General features: G+C 38.2%; 2 protein-coding genes across 4 annotated transcripts in view; one reads left to right on the forward strand and one right to left on the reverse strand.

The window, feature by feature from the left end:
* Positions 1-21,367, reverse strand: part of LOC115214522 (ankyrin repeat and LEM domain-containing protein 2-like) — a 73,615-nt gene that overhangs the window by 31,863 nt on the left and 20,385 nt on the right. The gene's annotated exons all lie outside the window — the stretch shown is intronic.
* LOC115214194 (phosphatidylinositol 3,4,5-trisphosphate 3-phosphatase TPTE2-like) overlaps positions 14,979-21,367 on the forward strand; it is a 97,516-nt gene continuing 91,127 nt past the window's right edge. For both annotated transcript variants that reach the window (XR_004999985.1, XM_036504655.1), the window contains exon 1: positions 14,979-15,163. Coding sequence is in view for 1 of the 2 variants with exons in the window: in XM_036504655.1 (XP_036360548.1) it covers positions 15,111-15,163 (53 nt within the window). In the remaining variant the exon portion in view is untranslated. The remainder of the gene's footprint in view (positions 15,164-21,367) is intronic.

Raw genomic sequence — 21,367 nt, forward strand, 5'->3', positions numbered from 1 at the left:
TGGCAAGAAACCAAAGAGGAAAGCAACCAGAGAATTCATCACCTTTTTTCATCCAGGACAGCAGATCCATTTGAAGAAAGTCCTTATGAATGATGAAAACTGGAATGGCTGTTGGGAGGTGGCTGCAGATTTTCCAGGGTGCCAAAGATTCGTCCCCCATACCAGTTATACGCAATCCAGATTTATTAAGCTGGTGTTTGGAACCAGAATAAACAAGAAATTTTAAATTTAAATCACTTTAACCCTTTAGCATTTAAACCGACCATATCCAGCCTGAATGTTTTACCAGCTTTACATTCAGACTGGCTAGATCTGGCCTGTCACACCTACTCTGCAATGTCATTCTAAAAATAAGCAATTACATCATCAAAATCTCAAAGCTATGAGATAATGCATAATTAATTCAAAAGAATGTGAATAAATAAGCAGTACATGTGGTAGATTAATCTGAATGCTAAAGGGTTAAAACAGAATTTTTATCATAGAATCAGGAATAGGCTCAGACAGGTTAGCATCAAAAAGGTTTAAGCAAATTATGATGACTATAATGATGAAAATTACATGGTATGTTAATCTTCCAAGTAATATGATATACAAAAGGCCAAACTTAAAATTGAACAATTGCCATCCAATTCTCACTACAAGTGGCACGGAATGGCTGCTATAGCAAAACCTGTTACACAACAATACCACTCCATACATTGTCGTCCATCCCTACAGTTAATATCTGAAGGCAACTAACAGCTGGTAATGTGAAATTGGACCGTATCATAATTATATTAATAACAAGACCCACTATCACTCCCTCCTATGTAAGTACAACATCAGTGAGGAAGTATATAAAATGATCTTTTTTATTCTTTTACTTGTTTCAGTCATTTGACTGCGGCCATGCTGGAGCACCGCCTTTAGTCGAGAAAATCGACCCTGGGACTTATTCTTTGTAAGCCCAGTACTTATTCTATCGGTCTCTTTTGCCAAACCGCTAAGTGACGGGGACGTAAACACACCAGCATCGGTTGTCAAGCAATGCTAGGGGGACACAGACAGACACACAAACACACATATATACGACAGGCTTCTTTCAGTTTCCGTCTACCAAATCCACTCACAAGGCATTGGTCGGCCCGGGGCTATAGCAGAAGACACTTGCCCAAGATGCCATGCAGTGGGATTGAACCCGGAACCATGTGGTTGGTTAGCAAAAAAGTATAACCCAAATTTCCTACAAGCTGCACCATATTAAAAACTGAAAGATACTCAACAGACATAATGAAGTTCCAAAAATGGCAATAACTGGAATGCCTTTTATCAGGTCTGCTACATCAGAACTGAACTAGGACTAAACAACAATAACAATAACAACAACAATCACAACTCAATAATGTACTACCACCTGCTTCTCTTAAAACTGTTATAATACTTCTCATGTGGCCATACCACCAAAACCTATCTACTTCTTCAGATACTATATATGTATATATTACATCACCATACTAACCAGGCTTAGCTCTACTCATGCTACTTTCAGGCCATTCGATACAAGTTCCGGACACCACATGGAGGATAAAATAATTTCTTTATAATGAACAAGGCCTATATGTTGGAAATGCACACGTGAATAGAAGAGAAGGAGGGTTACAATTCACAATGAAATTTTATTCATCAGCAGATAAAATGTATCTTTTTTTGGCAAGCAAATTGCATTCCGGATGTGACTTGCAAAAGTCTATTTTTTGATACTGAGCATATTTCAAAGTAAAGTTCCCTGAAAATATTGTTCTCCAGACACTGGTTTAAATTAAAAACAAATGCTACATTTATAAAAAATGAAATTGTGAAAGTATACAAACTCAAACTGTAATTTGAGCTATCATTGGCCATAATTCCTCACGGCATAGTGTTCTGGATGTAACACTGAACAAAAAATGTGGAAGATGCCCTGATATTCTTAACCCATTAGCATTTAAACCGGCCCAAATATTCTACCTGTTTTATGTTGAAACTGGTTGGATCCAGCCTCTTACGCCTACCCTACAATGTCATTCTAAAAATAAACAATCACATCTTCAAAATGTTGAAGCTACAAGATACTTCAGGATTAATTTTTTTAAATGCTAATAAATAAGCATTACATTTGATGAATTAATATGAATGCTAAAAGTTTTCTCTAATTTGTCCAGCTGACATGAAAATATAACACAGAATGTTAATCACAACAAATTTGATTTAAATAAACATCAAAATAAAGTTATCAAATTTAACCTACAGCATAATGTAAGTCTAAAGTTACTAGTAAAACTTAAAGCTTCCGTGATGTGTCATATCAGGGAAAGGTAAAAGTTCAACTATTTGATCTTCAGGTATCCATGATTTGTTCATGGTGTAAATATTTCCATCTGGTATTTGTTTTAAAAATACAAAAGGTTCCCTCCCAAATCATTCTTTTCACATATTGCTGATAGCAGTTTGGTCTTTGTACTGCCCTTTCCACAATCAAATGTGTGCTTTACCGAACAGGACTTACCACACTCTGATTTGATACAACCATTTTGAACTATATGTGTATGACATAGACAAGAAAATGACAATAAATTCCCAACAATAGTTCCATTATCTACTTCAATTTGATGAAACTGTTTTGTTCCTCATAATGGTCTTGAAAGGGTTGCCATTCCTTTCTTCAAAAAACTTAAGTTGGTTCGAATTTGCTCTGACAGACAAGCAACAATAAACGATAAAAACTTCATTTTTGCTACAACAATGAATTCATTCAGATTTGTAACAACGACCTTCATCTGCAAGGTTTTCCAGCAGACAGCATTTTTCACATCACCCATTCCATCATTCTCCCCTTTTCCATGTGATGTAGCCAAAAAATCCCAGTCAGCTGAAACACCATGATCTCTTTGATGAAATAATAAATTTGTAAATGTATACTGGTTTTTGAATTTTACTGCTCAGATCATTGTAGAAAAAGATGCTATCACTCACCATGTCCTAAATCACTCAAAGTAAGAAAATAAGATATGACAATAAGATATTTTCCTTTAAAAATTGTAATAACTTGAAAATCAAAAAGTTAATCTGTGTGACACCCAGAATGTTCTGGACATAACCAAATTCACTTGGAAACTAGAAATTGAAAGATTAAGTATGACAAATGAAAAGGCTTCTTTGGGTTACAGTTTATCATGTCATTATTACTGAAAAGTGGAAGATTCTACTAAATTGGTAGAGATTCTTTTGGTGAAGGACCAGAAGAGTCAGCAGCAGTTTGGGAAGTAGGAAAGCTGTGCCATAAACAATGGTATTTTTTAACTTTCAGACAACAACCTTGCAAGACTTTCGGTAATTAATAAAAAACTGTTAACAGAGGCTGGGAATTTTTTAATAAGCATTAATAAGCTAAAACTGCTATATAGTACAGCCATGAGTGAATCATTTAAAGAGATTTGGGGCCCGTGTACTTTTGATGTGCGAGAAATGTGGAAGGATTTCAGTCATCAACAGAATTAGTGCTAGACTGATGGGGCTTCAACCAATCAGCTAACATGAAGAACCAAAGGGTTTGCAAAATGGGTGCTGCATACATAGCATGCTTACTTGGTAGCTATGATTAGGAGTGGCTGGATGATCTTACAAGGGCAGTGATGATGATGGTTCTGTAGAGGATGGGTTTATTGGGTAGGGTATGTGTGTCAGTCAGGAAAACACACAAAGCTAAGGGGTGTTACAAGTTGAAAATAGCAAAAAAAAATTATGCTTTTATATCTATATGGGTGTGGGACATGTGTGAAAGCCATGAGTTCTATAGCACTGAAATTATAGAGGATGATGACTTCAGAAGAGGGGTGAAATGAGGTAGTTGCCCTTGAGTGACAGGAGATAATTAAAAGGATATTGATAATTAGAGGAGTTCAAGGAGTGGTAGCAAGAGAGACCTTGAACAAGAACTTAATCCTTTAGAATTCAGATTACTCTGTCAAATGTAATACTTATCTATTCATATATTATCTCATAGCTTTGAAATTTTGATAATGGGGGTTTTTTTTCTCTCTAGTTTCAGCTCAGAGCTGCGGCCATGCTGATGCACCACCATTTTGCTACACTCTTATTACTAAGAGCCTCTTCTAATATGTGGCACTTGGTGAAGAATGGGGTTTGATATAGCTACCCTCATTTGCACCTCTTGCCATGAGGTAGGTTCATCTGGGACTCTTGACAGGAAGAGGTCCAGCTTTGATTTAAAAACCCCTACATCTACTTTGTGCAGGTTCCTCAGACTCTTTGGGAGAATATTAAAAAGCTGGTTGTATATTTTTAGAATGATATTGTAGGGTAGGTTCAAGAGGCCAGATCTTGGTGGTTTGAACATAAAACAGGTAGAATATTTGTGCTGGATATGGCCAGTCTAAGTGCTGAAGGGTTAAAGCTTTGTTACAGTGTAGTAAGTAGTGGAAAGAACAGATCTAATATATTGAAAAGATACTTCTGATGAGAGTGAAACTCTGATATATAGAGTGTGCAGAGAAGACACATTTCTTTCAGTAAGGAAAAGAAAAATTAACCCCTCTACCCCTCTGCTATTCATTTATCTCTTGACATTGTGAAGAAGCTAATAGAAGAAAGAGAGAGACAGAAATAATGAGGAAGAATGAAATGAAAAAAAAAAAAGAAAAAGAAAATTTCAAAAGCTAACAATAAAATGAAGACAGACTGCACCAGCCACCACCAGGCAGTTTACTGTAGTCTGTCTGTGTGCCTGGCTATCAGCTGAGAGACATAATATATACCAATATATACCTAACCCACCAAGGCACCTACCCATAATATGTTCATGGTAGGGGTGAGAGTAAGTGATCAAATGAGAGTGAGAGAGAGAGAGAGAGAAAATTAGTGATGAGAGAGAGAAGTGTAATAACACAAACAGGTACAGATTAATTGCACTGGCCAGCTGATAAAATTACTTAGGTGCTTTCTCTCCAACCTCTGGTTTATTTTATATTCTGACATGTCAGAAAAAATATAGGATGGAGATCAGAAGAAAGAGGAAGGAGAGTACAAAATAAAAAAAAAATAAAAAAAAGAAAACGACAAAAAAAATTTACAGATGTGAAGAAAAAGAAAATGAAACTAAAAAAAAAACAAACAAAAACTAATGCTGCCCATCCTATGGCAAAAAATTAAATTCGTCACTCCTGCAGCATAAATGATCAAACATATTTTGAAGTTGTTGAAGTAGATTCCTAGAATTATCATCCATCTACTCAAGAGGTTCTCATAATCTAGGTGCTTCAGAGGTACATATATGAAATACTACTCACTCTCCATCACACCTACACAAGCCTAAACAAAGCCAACAAAGGCTGTACATGACTGCTTGACCCACTAGAAAGAGTAAAACAGTAGCCAAGATCTCTATCTCTTCTCATATTACATCTTACCATCTCAAGAAGTGAGAACACATAAGATAGTGCCAATCTAAATACAGAATGCTCTGGAGAAAGGCATGACGATCATGGCCAGAATACTTTTGATCATACATTAGATCAGTTAAGGGTGACCTAGTGCTAAATAACAAAACAACAATAATATAATATATATAACAATATGACAACCAGTTTCAAAACCCTTTTGATACCAACCCAGCTGAAACTGGCTCTGTAGTACAAATGTGTTGTTTTAATAAATTTTGAATTAAAATCTTCCACCAAACCTTAGTCACAATTTATGTTCCTAACACAAGTTGAACAATAACTAAGTTATTTTACTACATTCTTTGTTATATTTAAAGTAATTGAAAGAAACACAGAGCATCTCAAAATAAATACAGTAACAAAAGGGTTAAGCCCAAATATTAAATTTTTAACATAGGCACAAGGGCTCAATTTGTGTTGGGGTGTCAGCTACAATGATAACACCAACCCAAGTACTAAATTGGTACTTCCTGACCTAGGATAGATTAAAGGCAAAAACTAACCCTGGTGGAAATTGAACTCAGAACATAAGTACTTGTAAATACAGAAAGACATTCTGTTTTCTACTAATAAATATTGAAATAGCAGGCATGGCTGTGCAGTAAGTTTGCTTCTCAGCCACATGGTTTAGGATTCAGCCCCACTGTGTGGCACACGGAACAAGTGTCTTTTACTACAGCCCCAGCCAACCAACCAAAGCCTTGAATCAATTTGGTAGATAGAAACTGAAAGAAGCTTGTCATTGTGAGTACAGCTTATGATGTCATCATTGAGAAGTGGAAACTAGGAGAATTCTGCTAAATTGGAAGAGATTTTGTGTATATAGGAAGCTTGCTTCCCAACCACATGATTCTAGGTTCAGTTCCACTGTGTGGCACCTTGTGTAGGTGTCTACTATAACCTCAAGCCAACCAAAGCCTTGTGAGTGGATTTGGTAGATGGAAATTGAAAGAAGCCCATTGTGTATGTATGTGTGTGTGTGTTTACGTCCTCGTAACTTAGCAGTTCAGCAAAAGAGACTGATAGAATAAGTACTAGGCTTAAGAATAAGTGCTGGAGTTGATTTGTTCGACTAAAGGTGGTGCTCCAGCATGGCCGCAGTCAATTGACTGAAACAATAAAAAGAATGTGTGTGTGTGTGTGTACATATGTTTGTACATGCTTGGGTGAGTGTGCATATGTGTATTGCTGTCTCCTTGCTTTGATTTCACGTGATAAGTGCAAATGAGTGTTACTAACATACATGTGGTGTCCACTTCCTATCTTCCATGTAAACATGTATAGTCACGTTTACCATACTTGGAAACAGGTGAAGACTGGTGACAGGATGAGCATCCAGACACCGAAAAATCTGCCTCAATGAATTCCATCTGGCCCATGTAAGCATGGAAAAGGGAACATCAAAAGGATGATGAGGATGAAATAAGATAGTCACTTACACTGGAATCCACTATGCCTCCAGTCTAAGAATAACTTTATATCTTAGTGCCTGCTTCACCTTCCTGCTACTTATTTAACGGTAACATGTGGAAGTGGCTCTCCAGCAGATGCTTACCATCAGACATGACAGGGATCCGCTTTGTATCATTTCAGGAAGCTGGCATGCCACATCCATAGTCACTGACTTCTATTTGAACTGCTTAGAGTAGTGTTTTTCAGCCATTTTTCCTCTATGGACCCCTTTGATTCCTATTTTACTCAGATGATCCCTGCCTAGCTATTTCATGTTTAAAATAATCATATATTTTTATAGTATTAGGGTTGGCGTCAGGAAGGGCATCCATAGAAACCATGCCAAAACAGACATGGAAGCTGAACACCCCTTCAGCTGGTCAGCTCCTGTCAAACCGTCCAACCCATGCCAACACGGAAAACGGATGTTAAACGACGACGACGATGATGGTGATTAAGAATTGTATAAAAAAAAATTGTTAAAATGTTTTATGTATTGTAGAAGTATAACCAATTTATTCTCTCTCTCTTTTACTTGCTTCAGTCATTTGACTGCAGCTATGCGGGAGCACTGCCTTTAGTCGAGGAAATCGACCCCAGGACTTATTCTTTGTAAGCCTAGTACTTATTTTATCGGTCCCTTTAGCAGAACCGCTAAGTTATGGGGACGTAAACACTCCAGCATCGGTTGTCAAGCAATGTTGGAGGGACAAACACAGACACAGAAACATATACACACATACGACGGGCTTCTTTCAGTTTCTGTCTACCAAATCCACTCACAAGGCTTTGGTCGGCCCGAGGCTATAGTAGAAGACACTTGCCCAAGGTGCCACGCAGTGGGACTGAACCCAGAACCATGTGGTTCGTTAGCAAGTTACTTACCACACAGCCACTCTTACGCCTTATTGCAGATAAATTTTAAGAACAAAATCCTATATGGACCCTGGTTGAGAACCAATGGATCAGAGAGATCAAAGTGGTAATAAGCAGCTATGAATTGTGATTTCTTCTTGTTTTACCCCTCTGGTCTGAAAGTCTTTGCAGTGGTCATAAGCGTTGACCTTTCTCCTTTTATCCTTTTGATACTAACCAGTCTGAGACCACTCCTGGTTGTAAGATAGCACCTTACTGCTAGCTTACCCATTAGCATTTAAACTAGCCATATCGAATCAAAATATTCTACCTGTTCTAAGTTAAAACTGACCAAATCCAACCTCTCACACCTACCCTACAATGTCATTCTAAAAATATACAATCACATCATCACAATACTGAAACTACAGGATAATGCCTGATAAATTCAAGACAATGTGAACAAGAGCACTCAGAGAGCACAAACCTCAGCCAAGGCAACATCAACGTCCTCTCAACAATTAGCCAGAGATAATTTTTACAATGAGAATATCTGAAATAAACTTGACTGCTCTCACAAACAAGAATACTAAAAATGAACCCGACCGCTCTCAAAAATTAAGTAAATAAACCGGAAAAATAATCCAGAATGATCCCAAAATATAATCAGTTTGTGCCAGTCTCGAGGCCAAACATCCCTGAAAGTTTCATCTGAATCCGTCCAGCGGTTCTTGAAAAATCTTGTCCATGGACAAACAAACACAACTGAAAACAATACCTCTGTCTTCGCTAGGGCAGAGGTAATAAATTGGACAAAGAAATCTGAATGCTAAAGGATTAAAGTGAACTAAATTAAAACTTTCCAATCAAAATTCACTACATTATCGTGTATATTGAAAAATTTGGCAATAAAAGGGTTCACTGTGGCATTACAAAAAGAAAGAAAAAAAAGAAAAATCCTGTTAACATTTGCTGTTGCTTATCCCTAGTCCAGCCATTACCTGGCAAAGGCAGTGAGCTGGCAGAATCATTAGCATGCCAGGCAAAATGCTCAGGGGCATTTTGTCCATCTTTACATTCTGAGTTCAAATTCCACCAAGGTTGACTTTGCATTTCATCCCTTCAGGGTAGATAAAATATGTACTGGTTGAGCACTGGGGTCAATGTAAACAACTTTATCCCCCCCCCCCGCCTCAAAAAAAAACTTGCTGGCTTTGTGCCAAAATTTGAAACCCTTATCCTGCAAATGTCTCAATCACAGATACACTTTCTACACTGTTAACATACAGAATATTTTCAACCAGTAGATGCCACCCATCACCACGGGGGAGATTCTTAATAGGATTAACTCAATATGTATGCAAGCAGTGATGGTGATAGCGATGGTATGATTCACTACTATGAGAAGTCATAATTATTCATTACACTATTGCAGACTTCAAATCCTCTAACAAACCAGAAAAAAGATTATAATTCCACTCTGATATTTATAGTAGCTCTGACCTAGAATCTTTGGCTATATTTGACATTTCTTGCAATTTGATCAGGATCCTAGATCTGATAACAGACACCATGAAATGGATACTATAAAACACCTGCTAATCTGTTTCTCTATCACACATTAAATTAAATCTAATGTAGAGTCAATTCAATTAGAAACCATTGACAGATTTTCTGCTACATTTGCTTTTGTATCTTGCTTTGGTGGAACATTTACCAACCTTTCCTTACTGAATCATATAGATTCTTTGGAAACAGCTATAGTAACAGCGGATATTATGACTGTTGATATCCCATGGTTCTGAGTGAAACAGTGATATGATGTTTACATTTCTTGCTGACATTATGACTGGTTATCCTTCACTTCTGAAGACCTGTGGAATAAATCTGATCTCTTATTTGTGCCACATTAAAAACACTCATGTTGGCATCACATAAAGAGCAATTGTGCCAACACCACGTAAAAAGCATCCAGCCATAGAAGCCACGTCAAACAAGATAAATGGAGCCTGGGCAGTTCCTGTCAAACTGTCCAACCCATGCCAGCATGGAAAACAGACATATGATGATGATGATGAAGTAAGAGCATCTGGCCAGTGCAGGATGGCTGTGTGGTAAGTAGCTTGCTTATCAACCATATGGTTCCAGGTTCAGCCCAACTGTATGGCACCTTGGGCAAGTGTCTTCTACTATAGCCTCGGGTCAACCAAAGCCTTGTCAGTAGATTGTTGTATATATGTATATGTGTGTGTGTGTGTATGTCCATCCGTCCCATCATCACTTCACAACTGATGTTGGTATGTTTACGTCCCCCATAACTTCGCGGTTTAGCAAAAGACACCAATAGAATAAGTACTAAGCTTACAAAGAATAAGTCTTGGAGTCAATTTATTCGACTAAAGGCAGTACTCCAGCTTGGCCACAGCCAAATGACTGAAACAAACAAAAGAATATATATATATATATTATTGTATCTGGGGAGAGTCATTAACTTTTAATGATATATAATGTCCAATACTATGTATGAAGAAAATCATATCTTTATTTTAGATTACAGCTTAAAAATCCAACAATTGTTTCAATTGCACTCGTTTACTTGTTTCAGTCATTTGATTGTGGCCATGCTGGAGCACCATCTTTAGTCAAACAAATCGACCTCAGAACTTATTCTTTGTAAGCCTAGTACTTATTCTATCAATCTTTTTTGCTGAACTGCTAAGTTGCAGGGACGTAAACACACCAATATTGGTTGTCAAACAATGGTGTGGGGACAAACACATACACACACATATATATATGCAATGGGTGTCTTTCAGTTTCTGTCTACCAAATCCACTCACAAGGCTTTGGTCGGCCCGAGGCTATAGTAGAAGACACTTGCCCAAGGTGCCACGCAGTGGTGATCAACCACCAACATGGGTTTACTTTATAAACTTTATATAAACTGAGTCATAAAACACTGTGTTTGTCTCTCAGATTGAATCAGTTATAACCTGCCGTTTGAATTCCTGATCAGAAAAACACCACCTCACTTCTACCTGCCAACCACTTTCTTAGACACAAAGGAAAAAAAAAAAAGAGGAAGAATTGGAAATGAAAAAAGATTATGTTGAGGTTTCACACTCCTATTTCACAAGTATATTTTGTTAAAAAAAAAAAAAAGAAAAAAAAATAGTATGTGTCACCATACACTTACTGTAAGATATTTTAAAGTGCTTCTGTAGTGGAAAATGTATGATTCTGTGCAAGTAATTATAATAATTCTTTCTACTAAAGCAACAAGGACTGAAATTTTGGGGAAGGGGACTAATCTGTTACATCAACCCTAGTATTTCACTGATACTTAATTTACCAACCCCAAAAGAATGAAGGGCAAAGTCAACCTTGGTGGAATATAATAATAATAATCTGCTGAAACCCCCTTCGGTCATGACTGACCATGGGATTGCACCTAGAAAGTTACCATCCTTGGAACAAGTCCGGACAAATTTGTTTATGGAAGACCAGCAGTCGCCCATGCATACCAGCCTCCCCTCTCCATGCCACCGATGTTATCCAAGGGAAAGGCAAATCCGATACAGCTTGGCACCTGTGAAGTCGCAACTCATTTCTAAAGCTGAGTGAACTGGAGCAACGTGAAATAAAGTGCCTTGCTCAAGAATACAACACGTAGCCTGGTCAGGGATTCAAACTCACAACCTCATGAACGTAAGCTCGACGCTCTAACCACTGAGCCATGCACCTTCACATATTAATAATTGTTTCTGATTTAAACACAACAATTTTGAAGCTAATTACACTGACCCCAGTACTAGACTGGTTAGTTTATTGACCCCAAAAGGATGAAAAGCAAAGTTGACCTTGGTGGGATTTGAACTAGAACAAATACTAGAAAGTATTTTGTCCAAATGATCTGACAATTTTGCTATTCCGCTGCCCGTAATTCTTTTCTAATTTAATCTTAAGAGAAGGAGGACTAGTTTTATTACACAGTCCCTGGCATTTTATTGATTCTGAAAGGGCGAATGTTGACCTCATCAGGATTTGAACCCAGAATAAATAACACAAAGCATTCTGTCTGATGCTCTAATGATGATTAAAAGTTTTTAATTCAAGCAGAAGACTAGCAATTTTGAGGGGGACAGAGGAGTCAATTACATTGCTCCCACCCCCGCCCCACCTATTGCTCAACTGACACTTATTTATCAACCACCAAAGCAGGAAAATCAAATCAACCATGTCAGAGTTTGAACTCAGAATTTAAAGAGTTGGAAGATATGCCACTAAACATTTTGTCCAATGTGCTAATAGCTCTGCCAGCAATAATAACAACAATGATCCTTTGTATTATAGACACAAGGGCTGAAATTCGGGGGGGGGGGTAGTAGATTACATTGACCTCAGTGCTTGATGGGTACTTATTTCATCAATCCCAAAAGGGTGAATGGAAAAGTCAACATTTGAACTCACAACACCATAGGTTGCTATGAATTTTGTCCAGCATGCTAATGATTCTACAAGCTCGCCACTTTAATAACAACAACAACAATAATAATGGTTTTAAATTTTGCCACAAGGGTAGCCATTTTGAGAGAGAGGACTAGTTGAATTGACCTCAGCAGAATTTAAATAATAATAATAATAGGAAATAGGAAGAATTTGGAGCATGTGAACAGTGAAGGTCGTGTCTATAATACTTGGTGTGTTGGGAACAGTAAGCAAAGATATAGACAAATGGCTGAAGGATTATCAGGAGGGCTGTAGCACTTGAAAGTCTGCTGAAAACTTGTGGATACCTAAGGTTATAGGTAGTAGCCCGCTACCCGCATAAATCCAACCAGGAATAAGACCGAAGCTGAGCCAAAGCGAAATAATAACAATAGTTTCAAACTGGCAGCAAACTGGCTTCCATGCCGGTGGCATGTAAAAAGCACCATTCGAGCATGATCATTACCAGTGTCGCCTTACTGGCCCTCCTGCCGGTGGTACGTGAAAAGACGTTCGAGTGAGGTCGTTGCCAGTGCTGCTGGTCTGGCTCTTGTGCAGGTGGCACATAAAAAACACCATTTGAGCGTGGCTGTTGCCAGTACCACCTGACTGGCCCTCATGCCGGTGGCCTGTAAAAGCACCTACTACACTCTCAAAGTGGTTGGCGTTAGGAAGGGCATCCAGCTGTAGAAACTCTGCCAGATCAGATTGGAGCCTGGTACAGCCATCTGGTTCGTCAGTCCTCAGTCAAATCGTCCAACCCACGCTAGCATGGAAAGCGGATGTTAAACGATGATGATGATGATGATGAATAGTTTCAAACTCTGACCACAGCGCTTGGCTAGTACTTATTTCAATGATCCTGAAAGTTTGAAAGGTAAAGTTGACCCCAGTGATATATGAACTCAGAACATAAAGAGCCAGAAAAGATGTCATTAAGCATTTTGTCCATCGCACTAACAAATCCATCATCATCATCAACAGCAGCAGTTCAAGAATTTGGACCTGGAGATCTCCATTTCCAGTGACTTCGAGGGCCACTTCCCAGTGGTGTCGGGCGTCAATGAAGAGCCCTCGACTACAATAAGACTACCAAAGTTTTTTTCCCCCAAGATCTGGAGTCTCCCACCCCTAAGCCCTAGACCATCACCTAATCACCCTAACCTGTCTTGTTGCTTAACAACAACAACAACAGCAGCAGTCCTTTCTACTATAGGCACAAGGCCTGAACTTTTGGGCAAGGGGGCAAGTCGATTAGATTGAGCCCAGAGCTCAACTGGTACTTCATCTTATTGACTTTGAAAGGGTGAGAGATAAAGTCAACCTCAGCGGAATTTGAACCCAGAACATGAAAATGGATGAAATGCTGCTGAACATTTCGTCCAACATTCTAATGACTGCTAATAGCAATAAGATCAACAGTAATGACAAATAGTCTGTGTCTCATCCGTTCGGTAAACAAAGAGTCATGGGGAAATGTTTTACAGGATTTGTATTTCCTGCTCTCTGAAACTGAGTTAATTGTATCAGTTAAACGAGTGCACGGGTAATGATTCAACTAGTTCTGGCCAGGCTTATCTAAACACACACACACACAAACTATTATTAATATTCAAAGAGCTTGACACAACAAAAACTTACAATTGCACACATGTAAACCGTCACAGAGACCCTACTAGAACCAACACTTGCGATATGACTGTGTATATATACATATATGGTAGCACAAATGCATACAGAGTCGTTCAACCAGCACAGAATCAATTGTACATACAATTACTCAACGGCTTGAATGGACACTAATGCCTACTAATAACACAGTAACACAGTATAACAGATACTAAGAAAGCACATGAATGCACACACACACCTATATCATTGTATATACTCTTTACTCTTTTACTTGTTTCAGTCATTTGTCTGCGGCCATGCTGGAGCACCGCCTTTAGTCGAGCAAATCAACCCCGAGACTTATTCTTTGTTAGCCCAGTACTTATTCTATCGGTCTCTTTTGCCGAACCGCTAAGTGACGGGGACGTACACACCCCAGCATTGGTTGTCAAGCAATGCTAGGGGGACAAACACAGACACACAAATACATATATATATATACGACAGGCTATATATATATACACACACACACACATAAATATGTATATACACATATCTTGTTTCGGTCGTTAGACTGCGACCATGCTGGTACATCACCTTGAAGAATTTTAGTTGAATGAATTGACACTATTACTTATTTTAAACACACACACACACACAATCATATATGAAGAACCAATTATAAAGCAATAGAGACAATCCCATACAGAAACCGTCTCAGTGCATGTTTGCTATTCACACATACAGAGATAATTGAGTAAATACAATGAAAACACCAACACACACACATATATATATATATATATGCACATATATATATATATATAAGTGAGAGAGAGGGGAGGCTACAGCAACATACATACACACAGAAAAAGCACAAAAGCGGATAAATAATAATCATAGAAACAATGAAAGTAAACAGCTGAAGCCAAATATTGAGAAAAAACAGTCCATAATGAGACACAGAATTCAAGAGGGAGGGAGGGAAGGAGAGGTGGGAGAGAAGGAGGGAGGGAGAGAGGGGGAAGGAGGGACGGGAGAGGTGGGAGGGAGGAGGGAATAACATCAGTTTAATTGGTTTGGAATTTAATTCTCCAGCAGAAACATTGAGGTGAGAAGCTTCAATAATACCATGACAACAGAAGTAAAAGATTGGAAACTAAAATGCTGCTGCTGCTGCTGCTGATGATGATGATGATGACATTGCTACGGTAAGGCAGTAAAATGGACGAGAAAGCATTGGAACCATCTTCAAAGAGTAATAATGACAGAAACGAGTAAGTCTTATTTATTTATGTCTAAAATATTCATCGTTGTAACATGTTGCTTCAGTTGGAGTTGGAGAGACACTGTTTGGTCATCTATAAATTTTACTGGGACACTGGTAGTGAAGCTGATGGTGGTGGTGGTGGTGGTAGTGTTATGACTAGGTGTCCATTCCTGCAGTCAACCCAGCTCTAAGACAACAAGAAACACAATGGCTACAGTTATATAACATTGGCCCAGTTGTGATCGATGATGTTCCAGTTAAGATCATTGTAACTTGGAAAGAAGTGGGACAGGATCATATTTTCTCCAAGAAACTCTTACCTTTTTTTTTTTTAAACTGAAGGTTATCTTTACTTTTTTCAGTCATTGGACTGCAGCCATGCTGGGGGTGCCACTTTGAAAGACTTTAGTTGAACGAATCAACCCCAGTACTTAATTTCTTTTTTTAAGCCCAATACTTATTCTATCAGTTTCTAATGCTGAACTGCCAATTTACAGTGATGTAAACAAACCAACAACAGTTGTCAAGTGATGATGAGGGACAACCACAAAGACACACACATCAATTGATTCTGATCCTGAGCATCTGCAGCTGTGGTGCAGAACCATTTTTTAAACTTATGGATTCCTTTGATTCCTATTTTACTTAACTGGACCCTCATAGCCATTCACTGTTTTACAGAAATCCTATTGTATTTTTATAATTAAATATTATTAGGAATTCTATAAAAAAAATTGTTTGGATATTTTTTGTATTCGTCATCATCATCATCACCGAATGTCCATTTTCTAAGCTGGCATGGTTTCTATGGCTGTATGCCCTTCCTAACACCAACCACTTTACAGAGTGTGCTGGTGTGCCTTTCACATACCACCAGCATGGGTGCATTTATGCAGCACCAGCATGAATACATTTTATGTGGCACCGGCACCTGGAAAGGTGCAAGCCTGTATGTATGGATAACAATGATTTTACTTAGCTTGGCACATCTACAAGTACAGCAAATCACCACAACTCTCGGTCCCTTGTCATTTCCTCAGTGAGGCCCAGTGTCTAAAGATCCTTCCTCACCACTTTGTCCCACCTTTTCCTGGGTCTACCCCTTCCACAGGTTCCCTCCACCATAAGAGTTTGGCACTTCTTTATACAGCTGTCCTCAGAGTAGGGCTGTGGAATCGAAACAAAAAACTTCAATTCCGACTCTTGTACTATTGGCACCTCCAACTCCTCTTTATGTAATTAAGAGATTGTGGTCTTCATATCTCATAAAGCATATGCATACGCTTGTACTTTGAGTAGGTCTATATGTCATAATTGGTTTATATTAAAGAATAAAGACATTGTGAGTCGGAATTAGAGTCAGCATAATTTTACTGACTTCGACACCAGCTAGTTCTTAATTGTTTCCGACTCTGACTCCACAGCCCTGTTCAGGAATAGAACCAATTTACTGCACATAAACTTTAACAAAATCTTACATGGACCCCAGAGTATGTGGTCATGAGTGAAATTAAACGATCTGGTTTGAATGTTAGCAATAGTGTGAACTCTGCTAAAGTCACCCCAAAGACTAGCTAGCATAATTTGACTTATTCCAGGTAGATTTTTAGTTCTAGTTCTTTTAAGATATCCCAGCAAATATTCATTTAAGTTTTCCCCAAAGACTGAGTAGAACTTTTGATGCTTTATCTTATTTTCTTTTGCTTGTTTCAATCACTGGACTGTGGCCATACTGGGGTTTTAGTTGGACAAATTGGCCCCAGTACTTATTCTTTTAAACCCTTTACCATTCAAATTGGCCATATCTGGTCCAGATATTCAGTTTCATGTTTAAACTGACCAGATTTTGCCTCTTATGTCTACCCTACAATATCATTCTAAAAATATAGAATCACATCATCAAAATCTCAAAGCTACAAGATTAATATATGATTAATACAGAACAATGTAAATGAATAAGTATTACATTTGACCAAGTAATCCAAATGCTAAAGGGTCAAGCCTGATACAATGACATTGTAGGATAGGTGCAAGAAGCTGGATCTGGCCAGTTCAAACATTAAACCAGTAGAATATTTTGGCTGGTTTAAATACTGAAGGGTTAAACATTCAAGTTGAACACACCACATGAAAGAGCTACATCATTATCATGGACTAACTCCCCACACATTTTGGATGATTAAAATGAAACACTCGTGAATATTTGTGTGGCATTCAATAGTGATCCAATCTGATGTCTACTCAAATGGTAACTATTTATAGTAAAGTGAATTAGGCCATTGAGAGTTCAGTGTTTTGGCTGTATACACATTCCAGGACAGAATATGCACCAGAAACATCTCAACTTGTATAATACTACTAGTGACATAGTCAACCACGGTACTTCCTGATTACTTTCAAAGAAGTTTACCTCTTTCTGCAGACATCCAGGTCTTTGTTTGTTCATATGTCCATAGGAATGAGTCAGTTTTTAATGTGTGTGTGTGTGTGTGTGTGTGCGCGTATATATATATATATATATCATCATCATCTTTTAGCGTCCGTTTTCCATGCTAGCATGGGTTGGACGGTTCTACTGGGGTCTGTGAAGCCAGAAGGCTTCATCAGGCCCAGTCAAATCTGGCAGTGTTTCTACGGCTGGATGCCCTTCCTAACGCCAACCACTCCGTGAGTGTAGTGGGTGCTTTTTACGTGCCACCTGCACAGGCGCCAGACAGAGCTGGCAAACGGCCACGAACGGATGGTGCTTTTTATGTGCCACCGGCACGAGGGCCAGGCGAGGCTGGCAACGGACACAAACGGATGGTGCTTTTTACGTGCCATCGGCACGAGGCCAGTCGGGGTGGTGCTGGCAACGGTCGCGAAACGGAAGGTTCTCTTACATGCCACCGGCTCTGGTAACACATCTGCAATTTCCATTGATCGATTTCGATTCTGATCCTCACTTGCCTCAACGGGTCTTCACAAGTAGAGTTTCGACATGCCACCGGCATATATATATATATACATATATATATATATATATATACATATATATATACATATATATATATACATATATATATATATAGGCGGTGCTCCAGCATGGCCACAGTCAAATGACTGAAACAAGTAAAAAAAAAAAAAAAAATATATATATATACATATATATATACATATATATATACATATATATATACATATATACATACATATATACATATATATATATATATATATATATATATATTGATAGAAATGGCAAGACAACAAAAGAATGAAAGCGACCTCGATATTATGTAAATAGAGGAATTTATCTGTAAATGTAATATGTGACAATTATTTGGTAGCCATAATAGAACTCCGAGTTTGGGATGTCAGGGTGAAAATCCACCCCGACATTACTTCAGTTATCCGGCCATTGGATAACATAATCAACAGATACTGGTGCCTCCCAGGTTTCTTTAACCCTTTAGTATTCAGATAACCCTGTCAAATGTAGCATTTTTCCGATGGCCAGATAACTGAAGAGATAGCAGTGTGGATTTCCACACTGACATCCGAAACTCGGAGTTTTATCATGGCTACCGAATAATTGTCACACATTACATTTACAGATATATATATGCATTAACACACATACAGGGTTGGCCAAAAGTCACCTGGCAGTAAATCAAAACCATTTAATTCCAAGATATCCCTCTTTCTCTTTCGGAGAGGCACTGAGCAGCTATACGCACACATACACACACGGCAGTAACTTCCACCTACCGAATTCAATCACAAAGCTCCGGTCAGCTCGGGGCTATAGCGGAAGACACCTACCCAAAGTGCTACGCAGTGGGACTGTATATTTATGTTTAACAACTGAATGAATTTAATAAAAGCATCTAAATAAAAAACACCATGAAAATTGTTCAAACTGAAGTCCTTCTTGAGCAACACATTTTTCCATTCAAGTCAATACAGAATTACAGATAGTATTTATGGATTTTTGATTCATTATCGGGTGACTTTTGGTCAATCCTGTATATATATATATATATATATATATATATATATATATATATATATATATATAATTATCCGTAATAATGAAGGGTGAAATTAATTAATTTGGAATAATTATCAATTACACCAAGTAGTCTTCGGCATGTAAAAGCCTCATTCGAGGAAAATTTAAGTAATACTAAGCAATAAAGGGTTTAGCAACGAATTGCCTTACCACATACCGAATTTAGAAATAGCAGTCAAAGAGTTATAGCTATTTCTTCTCTTTTTAGTAGAAGAAATAGCTATAACTCTTTGACTGCTATTTCTAAATTCGGTATGTGGTAAGGCAATTCGTTGCTAAACCCTTTATTGCTTAGTATATATATATATATATATATATAAATTTGCTTCCCAGCCATATGGTTCCGGATTCAGTACCACTATGTGCCACATCATCATCATCATCATCGTTTAACGTCCGTTCTCCATGCTAGCATGGGTTGAACGGTTCGACCGGGGATCTGGGAAACCAGAAGGCTGCACCAGACTCCAGTCTTATCTGGCAATGTTTCTACAGCTGGATGCCCTTCCTAACGCCCACCTGGGGCAAATATCTGCAATAGCCTCAGGCTTGTAAAAGGATTTGGTAGATGGAAACTGAAAGAAACTCATCATATGTGTGTGTGTGTGTATTTGTCCCCAACCACAACTTGACAACTGGTGTTGGTGTGTTTACGTCCCTGTTACTTAGTGGTTCAGCAAAAGAGACTGATTGTATAAGCACCAGGTTTAAAAAATAAGTACTGGAGTTGATTCATTTGACTAAAATTCTTCAAGGCAGTGCCCCAGCATGGCCACAGTCTAATGACTGAAACAAGTAAAAGAATAAATATACATATATGGATGGAAAGAAAGATAATCTTAGACACCCTTTATGCAACCAATGTATTACCTTTCAACCCTATCCTTTTTCTCCAATAACCCGACACTAATCCCTTTCCTCTTCTTGTCTCCCACTCTATCCATTTACCACCCCTCATCCATCCACCTAGAATCATCAGCCACTCTCTCTCCTATCCTCCTTCAGTTATAGAGACCATTTTAAGCCCTTAGCTTTTCAGGTTAGAAGGCAATCATCATTAGTGTTGATACCTTGGAAAAAGGACCCCAATACACTGTTAACCCTTTCGTTACTGTATTTATTTTGAGATGCTCTGCGTTTCTCTCAATTATTTTAAATATAACAAAGAATTTAGTAAAATAACTTAGTTATCATTCAGCTAGTGTTAGGAACATAAATTGTGACTAAGGTTTGGTGGAAGATATGAAAACAAGACATTTGTACTCAGAGCCAAACCCGGTTTCAGCCGGGTTGGTAACGAAAGGGTTAAGTGGTTGGAGTTCAGAAAGGCATCCAAGTGTAGAGACCATGCCAGAGTAGACAGTGGTACATGACACAGTCCTCCAACTTGTCCGATCCTGTCAAACCACCAAATCCAGCATAAAAGCCGGATGTTAAATGAGTAGAGTCATGTAGATCCTGTTTGCATAATGATTATGTTATGTAAATATGATATTTCTGACTGTAGACTGGCAGAATCCGAGCAGCAGACAATGTTTTGTGGTATTTAGTCCAGCTCATTATGATCGGAGTTCAAATTCCTCCAAGATAGTCAATCTTACCTTTCACATTTCTGAGATCAATGAAATGGAATACAAGAATATTCAGGTCGATAAAATAAAGTACCACTCAGAATAGTGAAGATAACATAATCAACTGATACTGGTACCTCCCAGGTTTCTTTAACCCTTTAGCATTCAGATTACTCCATCAAACGTGAAATGCTCAGCATGTTAATTTCATGAGCAGACTGTTCCATTGATTGGATCAACTGGAACCCTTGTTGTCCTAACTGACAGAGTGCCAGTTATTCAGATTACTCCATCAATTGTTTTGAATTAATCTGGCATTATCTCAAAGCTCTGATATTTCAATGATGTGATTGTCTATTTTTTTTTCAATGACATTGTAGGGTAAGTGTGAGAGGCCAGATCCAGCTGGTTTGAACATAAAAGAACCAGTAGAATATTTTGGCTGGACATGGCTAATTCAAATGCTAAATGGTTAAGGAAGAGGATATGGCTAGCTGAGAATACACAACAAATCTTTGCACATTATTAGCAGGTGACCCATCTCTATATGAGAGGCTACAGCATTAGACTTCTTATTCATAGGCTA

The sequence above is a fragment of the Octopus sinensis genome, linkage group LG7 (genome assembly GCF_006345805.1).
Source record: "Octopus sinensis linkage group LG7, ASM634580v1, whole genome shotgun sequence".
NCBI classification, from domain to species: Eukaryota; Metazoa; Mollusca; class Cephalopoda; order Octopoda; family Octopodidae; genus Octopus; species Octopus sinensis.